At 40.3% G+C, this 13,901-nt stretch overlaps 1 protein-coding gene across 1 annotated transcript in view; it reads left to right on the top strand.

Annotated features, from left to right (window-relative positions):
- The window catches only part of LOC115088060 (cytosolic 5'-nucleotidase 1A-like), an 84,446-nt gene extending 78,873 nt beyond the window's left edge, over nucleotides 1-5,573 (top strand). Inside the window, exon 6 of the mRNA XM_029595959.1 lies at nucleotides 3,998-5,573. Coding sequence (XP_029451819.1) covers nucleotides 3,998-4,360 — 363 coding nt within the window. The 3' untranslated portion in view covers nucleotides 4,361-5,573. The remainder of the gene's footprint in view (nucleotides 1-3,997) is intronic.
- The last annotated feature ends 8,328 nt before the right edge of the window (nucleotides 5,574-13,901 follow it).

The following is a 13,901-nucleotide window of genomic DNA, read 5'->3' as shown; positions in this document are numbered from 1 at the left end:
TTTATAGGTTTTATCCCAAAGTGCCACAATATATCTGGCCCCCAATTTACATTTTACCAGATTGGCTAACAATTTCCCCATTTTACTGCCATATTGAAAAAGTTGACATTTGTAATAAAGCATAGATTTAACCATGTGCTGCTGAAGCAAGGAATTCAAGGCAGTTAGAGAGGTTAAATAATTTGTCCTAGCTAGTTCAGAGCGTCCACCCCCAGGTGCTGCCGGTCACGATGCACCTGTCTTTCCAGTTTTAATAACTGGACATCAAAAGCCTTATGTCTATGGGCTATATAGGCTATAATCTCACCCCGGAGCACCGCTTTACTTTTCCCAAAACAGGGCGGGCGTGATGATATGCTCCTTATTATACTCCTGAAACTCATCTCAGCGCTGTTGCAAAAATTCTTGAAAACATTTATCTTTGGCTAAAAATGCTGGAAAACGCCAAGGTCGCTGCCCCTGCCCACGATTCCCCCAATGCAAGTCCACCCAGATCATGGCATGATCAGAAATCATCAGAGGACCAATCTCTGCAGCCGTCACTTGAGGAAATATAGTTGGCGCTAGCAGAAGATAATCTAGGCGAGACTGAGAAGTATGCGCTTGGGAAACATGGGTGTAATCCCAGTCTGCCCACCAAACATCTAATAAATCCAATTCTTTATACAACATGAGAATGTGTTTGTGTTTCAAGGCCACTTCTGTCAGACCTGGGTGTGACTTATCCAATGGGGATCATTGACCCCATTAAAATCATCTCCCAAAACCAAAGAAACAGAGGAAGCTTCCCCTAACAACTTACAAAGGGAGAGAAGAAATGTGGGATCATACTGGTTCAGAGCATAAACATTACACATAGTGATTGGTTTCCCTTGTAAAGACCCTTTAAGAATCAAATAGTGACCTCCGGGATTGCTAATCATAGCGCTGTATTGAAAAGACAGCGATTTGTGCAATAAAATGGCCACTCCTGCTTTATGAGAACCTGAAGAAGCCCAAAATACTTCACCCACCCACCATTTATGTAGTTTACTTTGTTTAATATCATTAAGATATGTTTCCTGAACCAGAGCTATGTCAACCTGATGCCTCTTCAGTACTCTCAAAATTGTTTGCTGTTTAATAGGTGAAGAAAGCCAAAATACATTCCAAGACACGATACATAGACCTTTTTTGTTAGGCAGTACCAAGGTACCGCAGAGGCATCATGCAGATCTTGCTCTCTACCTAAAGAGCACCCCTCCCCCCCCAACCTAGGGTGCCCCCCTATACAAAATCCAGGAATCTTACTATGTTCAAACACAGAGATAGTATCCTGCATATTAATCTCTACTGTGCAAAACCCCAATAGCTCCCATAACAAGTACCCCCAAAGCTCCCACAATATTTTAATTGCTTTAGAAATAATCATGTGATAGCCATGGGTACTCTCTTCCAAGTTTATAAAATAATCATGATTCTATTATATTCTTCCAGGGATCATTCTAAGGCAAGTACTAACAAAAGTCTGAGTAAGCAATTGAAGACCAAGAAAGTCGAGGTTTCCAGATTTTTTAGATTTGCATGTGACATAACTGTTCAGTTTGCCAGATCTGACAGATACATCTCATAACCCAAACTTCCAGTCTCTGAAACTGATGACTTGAAAGTTGAGATGAAAACCATGAAGACTAAGGGTTATTCTGATTGAGTGATTTCATGCCTGTTAGGTGCAAAGAAAGCTTTCACTAAGGAGACCTACTATAACATTTGGAAACGTTCTGCTCACTGATGTAAGAGTAAACACAAGCAACAAAGGCTTCCATCAACCATGTATTAATTTTTCTATCAAGGCCTATATTGAGGCTTGAGCATGAATATGCTGAGAGCACAGGTTACTGATGTCTGCAGTATCAGAGGTATAATTGCTGGCACATCTTTCTTGTTTAATTCTGAGAGAAAATTGTTTTTATTTTTTATTTCTAATTCAGAAACTTTATTGAGAAAATTGCACAATAGATACATTTGAGAGCATCATATTACTATACAGTACAAATGTGAAAGAAAACAATACAAGAAAAATAAAAGCCTATACAACTGAAAAGAGAACAATAAACAAAAAACAAGAAAGGGAAAGAGAAAATGTTTTAAGATCTCTAATTCATTGCCTTCTTTGAGTCTGAATTTGGAGCTAAAGGTCTTACTGAGGCCACTTTTAGAACCTTTTAAGTCAATTTTAGTTTGTAACCATTAATGTGGTTTTCGCGGTTTCAGTTGCTCAGCTAGAATTAAAAACAAATTGAAATTACTGTCCTACATGTTACCTTTCTTCATAGTATTCTCTAGATAAGGTTTTACTGAGAACACTTCCTAGTTTTGTTCCAAAAGTTAATTCCACTTTTCCCATTAATCAAGAGGTTGCTCTTCCCCTGCCATGACCAAATTCCTCTCATCCAAAAAAGGTTTAGCTACACTCTTTGGATCTTAAAATTGCTTTGAAGCTTGATATGGAAAAGACAAAGTTTTTTCAGAAAGTCAACACAATTTGTTTATATGAGCTTGAAAGGTTACCAACTTCAACTATATCTATTTCAAATAGATTCATTTTGGGTTGCTGAGCCCAGCAAAAAGGTCATTAAGACTCCTCCTGCTCTTCTCAGAGAACATTACATTAAAGCAGTCTCTGTCTTATGCAGTGGAGGCTATGTTTCCCTAGAAGAAACACACACTGCAGTGGTCAAGTCATTCTTTCCAAAGTACTAAAGTGTGGATAAGTGGATTTCAGCAGATGTGACTTTTCTGTTGTGTTCTCTGGGCTGCTGGTAATCCCTATATGGTTCTGCTTACTATATCCCATTAGTACTGATTGTAAGAGGGTAACAGAATAAGTGTTTTCGTAACATCCACTTCCTTTTCTGTGATCTCTCTAACATTCAGGACCAGCAGGTTCTCTTAGTAGGATATCTAAGAAGGTGCTATGTTACCCAGTAGGAAGGAAAAATATAGGTTAAGTCTTTATGACCTATACAGTATATTGTATAAAATATGTTAAGCCAGTTTTCAGATAGAAAAATGATAACAATGAGGATTCTAAAGAGGAATTCATGTGACTTCCTGTTTTGCTGTGGTTGGTCTGTTTCACTCCCTAAGTGCCAGTGCCCATTGGCCTTGACTATTGCAGGAGTTGATATCAAAGGGATCCTATTTTAACCTGTATAAAACCCATATGTCTCATAAAGCATGCTTGACTGTTTTATGCCTGCCACAAGGTTATGTCTTTAATAGGTTTCTGCTGTGTTGAGCATTGCTTGTCAAGTACCCTTAAAAACTTTTGTTTGAGTGAAATTTTCTTACCCTGCTGGGAGAGGCAGGCAGAGGCCGATAGGATCTCTGTAAAATTGCTCACCAAAGTGCAGTTGTCAAATGGTTGAAAACCACAGAAGGTTGTTTGTTTTCCTCAGAGGACAAAAGCTTTCTGTTCTTGTCAAACAAGATGGGCTGACAGGTTGGATGAATACTTTGAACAACCAAGTTTCAATGTAAAGTGAACACCATTCTGATTCACAGCAGTATGAAATAAGTTCTCCAATCAATGACTACCATCAATGTACATTTAAAAAGGAGTTTTTCAAAACAAGACCCAAGACAATATTGGTCAAGTTGTACGCTGTATGACAGCAGAGTGGTTGTTTCTATTATTTCCTAGAAAATCTGTTGGGTTTGTAACATGTTTTAGCAGAGTTCCTATTGATTTGAAATACTGAGATGTAGCTGATTAATGGCAGAACACAACAGTTATATCCAGTGCCAAATGGAATTATGTTGTTAATCTAAAAATGTGAAATGTTAATCCAGAAATGTGAACATGTTAATATTAGCTGCAAAACTTAAAACCTTTGACAAATTAGCTCTGATTTTAGTAACTAATTTTTGCTGCTTTGTTTTTGGAGTGTCATGTTAAGAAAGCTTTGACAGTTATAAGAATTTTTAAGTATTTTCTCTTACACTTCACCCACAGGGTCCACTGAAATGTTTTCTGGAAGCGCTCGGAAAACTCCAGAGGAAATTCTATGCTAAGAATGAACGTTTAAATTGTCCTATAAGGACCTACCTTGTCACGGCCAGAAGTGCAGCAAGTTCCGGAGCCCGAGCACTGAAGACACTGCGCAGCTGGGGTTTAGAGATTGATGAAGCACTTTTTCTTGCAGGAGCACCTAAAGGGCCAGTGCTGCAGAAAATACGCCCTCATATTTTCTTTGATGATCAGATGTTTCACATAGAAGGTGCACAGGAACTGGGCACCATTGCAGCTCATGTGCCTTATGGGATAGCCCAGAAGCACAGCAAATCCTCACTTAAAGAAAATGCACAGCCAAAATAAACTTGCTTTCCCATTTTTAGTGGCCAGCCTACCACTGCATTAGCTGTAGCAGATTTCATGGGTTCAACCTCACTAAAGCAGATTTGGTCAGTACCAGCTTTTCAGTAGTAATGGTCAGTCTTGGTTAATCCATGATTTGTGTAGCCAGTGGCATGAAAATGCATACTATGTGGATAAGTCAAACAATACTACCAAAGAGGTATCTAGTTTTTAGTATGCAATAGTCTTAATGGTATTAACCAGATAAAAATGCAGTCTACAAGTGCATATGACTAAACCTGATATACTGAACTTTGGTACTCATGTGCCACAGGCAGGGTTGGCTTTCAGGATAACCAAAATGTGTAATTTACTCAGAAACTATAGTTGTTGCATGCAAATATATCTCATGAATATTCATTGTGGATATCCTGAAAGGAGACCTACAAGAATCTGTCAAGGACCAAAGCTGGCCATCCCTGGACTAGGTTTTAAGCAGCAGGTATCCCACATGGAGTGGATTTGTAAACTGGTTTTGAAAAAAGGCTAGCTCACCCTATCCATTTAACCTTTTATGATGTATGAATCCTTTCTAGGCATGAGATAACTGGCCCTTAAGGTTTGAATCAAGTCGATATTGATTAAGTAGGTCGGACTGCACATCTTTGCTCCAGAAATCAGGACCTTGGAGTACTGGAGCAGTTTAAAAACCCACAACAGGCTCATACTGTGCTGCAGCTCATAGAGTTATAGAATCAGTCTATTGTGTCAGTTAGGAGTGGTCACTCTTAGCTTTTAAAAGGATCATATTTAAGGTTTGACTTCAGTTGCATAAGCAATTTTTTTAAAACACAAAAATGCTTTTTTAGTGGGCTTTCTTCTATGTTTACTTTTTCTTATGTTTTCTATACCATATTTTGGAAATATGTCTAATAAATGTCTTTGAAAGGTTTATAAAATGGATATTTATAATAAGTTGTGCTGTATTAAAAAAAAGGTTTACAAGCCATTTTCAGAATACCAACACTGTGCTATAGTATAGTTTATAGGATTGGGATCCATTTTAAGTGGTTTCTTAAGAACTGTATGACTAGTGTGAAGCAAAGAGCTACTTCAGGGACATTTCTTTTTTTAGTTTTATATGACTTTGTGTTTATCTTCAACAGAAATACTTGCCTAGGAAAGTATTTTTCTAAACTATATTCCCACCTAAATAAAAGAATTTGCAAATCAATTTTGTTTTGTGGTGCTTTTATTTAGAATGTTTGTAACCAGTGTAGCTTATGGAAATTGGTAACTTTTATTTGATCAATTTGCTGATTTGGAAATCAGATTAAGAAAAAACATAGGTTTCACAGCACTTAGGCATGTAAATGTAACATACTATCATAGCAATTTTCAAAAGCATACGCCCAAATTTTAAAACCCAGCGCGCATAAAATTGGGGGGTTATGCACGTGGTCGGGCCTTGTGTGCACCGTGCACATTTTACAAAGGGCCCGGCCATGCACATAACCCCTGTTACGCGCCAAAGTGCCGGGCCCAAAGAAAGGGGCGGGCCAAGACAGCGCCATTCAACACTGTCTCGGGGAAGCGCACGCTGGCAGCAGGCCGGCGCGCAGAGATTACGTCTGCTCTGGAGGAGCAGTAAGTAGCAAAAAAAAAAAAAGGACAGTGATAGTTTAGGGGTCGGAGAGGAGAGGGGAAGAGGAAGGAAGGATAGGGTTAGGATTAGGGTTAGGGAAGTTCCCTCCCAGTCCACTCCTTAATTGGAGCGGACTGGGAGGGAACTGGGAAAGGCCTACCTGCGTTGCCGTGCATATTTTTAAAAAATCCCCCACCCCGTTGCGCGCGTGATTGACACCCAACCGCACATGCATGCGTAGATATCGTATTTTATAACATGCGTGCGGCAGCATGAGCATGTTATCAAATTGGCGCGTCTTTTAAAATCGACCCTATAAAGTGCACTTACACAGGTAAATCCTATGGACAATTCAATAGCATATATTATAGCACTTTTTCAAAAGTGGGTTCTAGAGGCATAGGTTGATAAACTGACTTTTTGAAAGCCACACAGAGAGTCAGTGGAAAGAGAAGAGTCTTTAACTCATGTCCCAAAATTATTCCTGGATCACAGTCCAGTGCTTTAACAGTAGTGCCCCATTTCCTGTATTCTTTTATGTTGTAGATTTTTTTGACAGCCCAATAATAAAGATTACATGGCAGATTATTTTTGTGCAATGGTTTTCACACACTTGGTAAAACAATTGTGTCTTGATAAGTCCTGTAAATGAAGCATAAGGACTAAGTATATAGGAAAACAGAGGTGGAGGAGATGTATGATAGAGGAAAATGACAAAAGGCCAGAACTAATGCACACGAAGCAAACCTTTTCAGATGCACACTTCTCTTATTCACTTCTAAATGCATTTACTCTGTCACTGCTCATTATCTTCACTTTTGGGATATTCTGTTCACTGAGCAAGTGCCCTTCTCCACCACCACTAATTCCTAACTCTGTGCTTTCTACTTTGCTGCACCATATCCCTGCGGTGTCTGGTTGAAGCCAGCTATTGGGAAATTAGACATAAAGGCAGGCTAGAATTAGCCAGCTAATGCTGAATAGTGGCATTTATTTACCAGCTAACTTAGGCCTGGACATGTATTAAATTTATTGCACCTGCATTATTTTCACATTGGAAGCTAAAAATTCCATTGCATGCTGCATTGCTACTGGAAAGAGAGAGAGAGAGAGAAACAAGCACCTCTACAGAAACTCACAAAAAAGTTCACTATTTACCACGGTAAGAGGGGACACTAGTAACTCGGGATGAGTTGGGTTTTGTGGGCAGTTTTACATGCAAAGTCATAGGTATGAACAACACATTTACCATCAGTGAAGATTTAATGTGATTTGGAGTGATGAAAGGTGCAAGAATAGATTTGTTCCATGTTCTCTCTACCTAGCTTGATTGCAGCTAGGTAGAGAGTTCATCGAGCTAGGTAGAGAGAACATGGCACAGATCTACTCTTCTTTTACCTTTCATCCCTTCAAACCACATAAAATCTACACTGATAGTAACTGCTGTTCTACGTATGACTACATGTAAAACTGCCCCCCAAAACTCAACTCTCCCCACAAACCTCACCCCAAGTTCATAATGCCCCCTCTTACAGTAGTATAAAAAGTTCAGATATAAATGTGCCTCCACAGAGACTCTCTCTCTTTCTCTCTCTCTCTCCCTCCCTCCCTCTCCACGATAAAAATGTTTTCAGCCGCTAACGCAGGCACAATGCACAGGAAAAAGGTGTAGTTTTTCTTGTATTACTCTATTGCACGCTATGCTAACTGAACCTCATTTCCATTTACTCGGCACAAACTCCTCCCACTTAAATACAAATGAAAAATTTGCATTTCCAATGCAGTATTTATTGTGGGTGATAATGCCCTAATGCGATTTGATAAATGACCCTCTTAGCTGGATAAGTGGTGCTTCCTCTGGATTATCTATCTGGCTAAATGTAGGTAGCTAACTGCTTAGCTGGATAACTCAGAGACTTTCAGGGCAGGGGAAATTTGAAACCTCCACCATTCACTGAATATTGCTCCCTCCACCCCTGAGTCAATGCATCATGCTCCCTCTCTTACCACACTCCAATGCAGTCTAAAATTTCATATTTTTGAGGTTGCTTTTAATCCCTACCCATGTGTCTACAATAAATACACATTCATGATGAACAAGAATCAAAGGGATGTTTTCTTGACTAGATTGCAAACTCCATAACGCAGGGATTCTCGCTTATTTGTATCTTATCAGTGCAGCTTATGTCTAGTAGTACTTTATAAATGATAAATAGTAGCAGCAGTAGAATAAATAAATAGTAAATTAAGTTCTAGGCAGTCATGATATAAAATTAAAGAGGGTGGACTCAGAATAATATTTCACACCCCTTGTAGTGAATAAGTTTTACCTGGGTAAATCACTACCTGGCTAAAACTTACCTGGATAAAAACAGTGGCACAGAAGCGTTCCAGGGGAAGGGTTTCAACTTAGCCAGGTAACTCTACTTGGCTATCCAGATAAATTTACTTGGCTATCTCAGCTAAAGTAACCTGGCAATATTTCTTCACAGAAAAAGTGGTTGATAAATAGAATAGTGGTGGACTGGAGGCAAAAACTAACAGAATTCAAGAAAGCAGGTGATAAAGCACTGGGATACTTAGGTGTGAGACTGGGTGGGCTCTGCTGTATTGCATCAGGAATGGGCAGATAAGATGAGACTTCCGTTTGCTGTCATTTTCTCTGTAACGATTTGGTCCTTTTTGGGTGACTGCAGTTTGATGGTACAGATTAAGGGTAAGTAGACAGATATAACTGAAAAAAGTAAGAGAGCCTTTGTAAACTCTTCTCCCCCTGCTCGCTCATCACTACTACTAAACTCTTAACAAGACCTACCAGAAAAATAAAGATTTCAGAATTAACATATGATGCCATTTTCATCTTTAATACAGTAAATATGATGATGTGGAAATAAAATGACTTACTAAAGTCTGCCTTGCTAGTCTACACTGGCCTTATTGCAGTCCTAGTTGGATGCCTCCAGTGATGCTTCATCTTGTGAAACACCTGCAAGTCTTCCCTCAGCTATGAATGCATCCAGCCAACCTATTCTGGGCAAATCAAAGCAATGTTTTGTGGAGGGCATGGTCTGTTTTATCATTTCCATTATGCATCTGCATAATGATAAGAGGTTGTTTTTTTAGTTCACATCAATCTAGAGATGTTATAGGTGGTATACTTACTTTATTATTTTCAACAATTATAGTGTTCATGCCCGTGTCAATGCTTAACATGTTAGGACCATGTCACATTCACCACAAACATTACCCTTCTCTTCTTCTCTGTTGCAAATTCAGAGTGCAGCTGTTATTGAAAGTGGCCCTTCTTTTCTTCTGTGGTCCATCTTTCCAGAAATGCTTAACAAAGGATTATTTCTTTTTTTCATGTTTGTAGTGGCCTGTGTTGTTCTTCTCTGAATGACACAAGAGCCAGGATCAATCACAGAGTGCATCAGATTCCCCACAATGCTGCAGGTCCAGCCAGCACTCTCTTGGTGGTGCTTACATAAGCCAATGCATGGGGGCATTACCAAAACAGAAATAGTTATAGATTTTGATAGATACCTGTGTGTTAAAATTATTTCCGTGTGTTTCACAGGTCTCCATTACCCTTTCCTTTAAAGAGATAGGGAGAACATGAGAGGGAATGATACATCTTGAGGGCAATTTTCAAACTGCCCCCAGATGTGCATTTAGGAGATGCTTTTTACCAACTGACTTTGCACCAGCTTTCCCTTCGAAATTTGCGAAAGAAAAAGTACCTGCACAGCTTTCTGCCTACCTGTTTCCCAAGATAAGTTGAATGCCTGATTTTGAAAATGTAACAGTATGCGCAAGCTTATAAGCCCCTCCCCAATGCCCGCTCCTGAGATTGCCTCCATTCACCGCCGGTAAAATTCGATCCGTAATGGCACTGAGCTCGAAATTTTACCCGCACATAAAGAGGGCAATTTTAGAAAAGCCCCATTTCTGCAGGTAAAGCACTATTTTACCAATGGAAATGGCTTTAAAAATTGCCCTTCTGAAGCCTAAAACCAGAATATCATACGAATATACTTTTGGTACTGAGGTTTCTACTGAAGTGGCTCAATGCATTGCAAGTGCTGAGTAACACTGCTGATTTCACAAATGTTTATTTTCTACTCCTGGGATTTACAAAGAAAAGAAGGAAAAGGAAATAACTATACTATCCCCACAGAGAAGAGGCCAAGACACACAGCTTCTGAAAACTGTTTTGTTTCGATTTGCATGCATCCATTAAGCCTAGCTTCAGCATATACACTCATTAACAACATACAGCACCCCTGTTCTTCCAAAACAAAAGAGTTGCTATATTAGTAGGGAAAAATAAACATAACATTGACTTTTAAAGAATGTACCATGATACCGCTTGCAACATGATTTTATGATCTGGGGCTCTAGGAATGCATATTTTGAATATTTAAGGAATGATTCACAAATGATAAGGTCAACAGTGTACATAAACAAGAGCAGAGGGTCCAGGCTGCCAGAACACTTGGAAATTCTATCTCAGTTAGGTCAAAATGTGGCAGAACCTAAAACAGGAATTTACAAGTTAATCTGACAGTCTTATTTGTAGCAACGGAGGCCTTTTAAATAAAATTATAGCTATATCTATCTCTCTCTCTCTCTATATATCTATCTTCACATTTATGGTTTGACATTTCCAGGGCCGGTGCAAGAGGATTAAGTGCCCTAGGACCTTCTGCCTTGCGCCCACCCCCTCCCCCTTGTCACGTCGCCCCCACCCAGTCGCGCCCCCCTCCCCTCCCCCCCCCCATGATTGTGCCACCCCCCTCATTAGGAACTAAGCTTCTAGAATCTTTACCAGAAAAAACTACAAAGTGCTGGCAGGGGGAAGGGGGGAGAGGTACTGCTGTTCCTCTTACCTTTGCTATGAGATTCCTGTGAATTCATCTATTGCTGTAGGGGTTTTTTTTAATTTAACATTCTATTGACTGCTGGAAACTCCAGAAATGAAAATAAAAGTGTATATTGTTTTGAAGATACCCTTTTGAGTGAAACTGCTTACTTGATCCCAGGGCATGGGATCATAAATATGAGTTTGACAACAGGCCCGGTTTTGGGCATAGGCAAAATTGGCAACTGCCTAGGACAGAGATGGGCAATTCCAGTCCTCGAGGATTGCAAACCAGTCGGGTTTTCAGGATATCCCTGATGCACATGCATGAAATAGATTTGCATACAACTGAGCAGAGTGCATGTAAATCTCTCTCATGCATGTGCATTAGGGATATTCTGAAAACCAAACTGGTTTTCGGCCTTCAAGGACCGGATTTGCCTACCCCGGCTTAGGGCACCAAATAGCCAGGCCAAAAAGGAAGCTGCTCTTGCTTGACTTAGGGCTATGTGCTGGCAGAGCTTCAAAGGAGTGTTGATATGGCTCTCTTCCTATAGGTGCAAATCCAGCCCTATCAGTCAAAAGAAGAGAAGAGGGAAGGACTTGTGGCTATCGGGGTGCAGGCAGATGATTCACAGAGGTACAAGGAGTATTTCCCCTATCCAGAAAGAGACAATAAAGCCATTACCTCCTAGCCAGGTTCATTACAGCATCTGTTTGACCATTTTTGTAATTGTGGAACCCACAGTTCCTGCTAAGTAGCTCCTAAACTAGCATCAGAGACACTCATTTTATAAATTCCAATTTGGGGTTACAGATGCATTGAAAAGGTCAACCAGTGGAAATGCTAAAACTTCTCTAAATTTTCTTAATACCAATGGATGAATCCCATCTGGCCTCATCACTTTATCTACTTTGAGTTTAGCTAATGCCTAAAAAACACAGTCTTCTGAAAACCATTTGAGGTTTACCTTACTTCCAATCCTATTTGTGTCCATTTTCTATGGTTCTATTCTTTGCTCTTCCTCACTGAACACCAAGTAGAAATATTTAATAAGCAATTCCATTTTTTCCCTTGTCAGTCTCTGTGTATTCTTTCCCTTCACCTCTGAGTCTCACAATGCCAGTTTTGCACTTTCTTCTATCACTAACGAATCTAAAAAAAAAGTCTTGTTCCGCCGCTTTACAGTATGTATTGTTTTTCCTTCTATTTGTATCTTTGTCTCCTGACTACCTTCCCAGCTTTCTTAGCTTTTCTAGATATTGTTGCCTGTCTTCTACTGATGTGAATTTGTTTCTTTCCTATTCAGTATTTAGTGTGCATTTAAAAAAAATTAGTGCACACAATCAAAATGGTGAACAACAAATAGAGATGAAATGTTAACGACTACCTAAAAAATATAAGAAAAATAAACAAAACAAACAAACCCCCCCCCCCCAAATCATAATGTTATGCCTGCACATCCCTACTGTGTTCCTCTCTCTGTGATTTCTTGTAGTTTATGAACGGTAACCTTTTTCTCCTTACGTTTTCAGCTATTTCTTTAGAAAACCACATTGCCCTCATTTTCTTCTTACCTTTATTTACTTTCATAACAAAAATGTTAGTTGCTTTTTCAATATCTCCTATTAGTTTTGCCCACTGCTCTTCTTCTTTCTATAGATTTTCCCATCCAGCTAAGAACTCCTTGAGATACTCCCCTATTTTAGCAGCTTTCCTGAAGTTAAGGAAACTTGCCTTTGAATTTACCATTGCCATCTGCATTCTAATACTGAACCAAACCATTTAATGATCACTGCGTTCCCAATGATCAACCACTAAGAGATCACAAATACTTTCCTCATTGCTAAGTACGAGGTGCAGTATCACCCTCTTCCATGTGGCTTCTGTTCCCTGTTGACTGAACTGTTCTCCCTGCAGAGAATTCAAAGAGCTGAAAATATACAGCTGTGCTGTTTTAGACTTAACCAGAAGCCAGCGTTTACCAGTCTTCCCTTCTGTGAAATTACCACCAAGTGCTGACAGGGAGAGGATATGAGTCATGGAAGCGCCTGGGAAACTTTGCAACAACAATCCAGGTTTTCAAATGTGCATCACATCCCACCTGAATATTCAAGGAGTAGAACTGCTTTCTATTGTGGAATGCCATTTCTCGATCAGCTGGGAGGGATAAGAGCAATATGGGGGCAATCAATTGCACCCATCATATTTGGCACACTGGTGATATAAAAAACACACCTTATCTTCTGCCATTATGCCTTCTGTTGAGGATATTGAATGTAGTCCCTGATATATTTTTTTTTCATAGCCTGCAGTTCTTGGTTGTAGGGATGGATATTTGGGAGAAACAAAATAAGAAATTAGATGAAAATTCCTATTTTGTTTCATTTCGTTATCAAAGCAAAACAATTGAAAACCCAATGAAATTTTGACAACAAAATTGATCGATCAGGTCTAGGCCCAAGCCTGAAGCCGGGGCTTCACCTGTGGAATAGGCCAAGACTCAAAGCAAGAATCTCAGTTTAGGCCTAGGCCCGAGGTTAGGGCCTCACCTAGGCAAAGGCTGTGGCCAGAATCACGAACTGCAACCTAGCCCGAACGCAATGCCGGGATATCAGCCCAGATCCAAGCCCAATGCTGGGGCCTTGACCGAGACCCCGAAACTATAAAAACAACTTACCTGCCCTGGGAATCCAGGGTTGCGGACCAGGCTCAGACCTGATACCTGGATCCAACCTTGAGGCTGAGTCCCAACACCTTTGCCTTGGTCTAGGCCAACCAGGCCCGACATTGTGACCCGGATCGGAAACTGGATCCTGATGCAGGACTTCGACCCAGACCAAGGCTCGATGTCAGGGCCTCAGCCTAGAGGCCAGGTCCTGACGCATGGGCTTCAGCCCAGGGTCAGACCCAGGTCTCAGAGCTCAAGCCTGGGAGCTCCTTTTCTTCATCTTCTTTCTTTGGCACCTGAAATCCAAATGATGCTGTCTGTTGGGGTTGCGCTGGACGGCGATGCGGGTCCTGACTTCGGGCCTGGGTCCAGGCTAAGGTGCTG

This window comes from Rhinatrema bivittatum, chromosome 3, assembly GCF_901001135.1.
Source record: "Rhinatrema bivittatum chromosome 3, aRhiBiv1.1, whole genome shotgun sequence".
In the NCBI taxonomy this organism is placed as follows: Eukaryota; Metazoa; Chordata; class Amphibia; order Gymnophiona; family Rhinatrematidae; genus Rhinatrema; species Rhinatrema bivittatum.
This window is presented reverse-complemented; position numbering and strand designations above follow the sequence as displayed.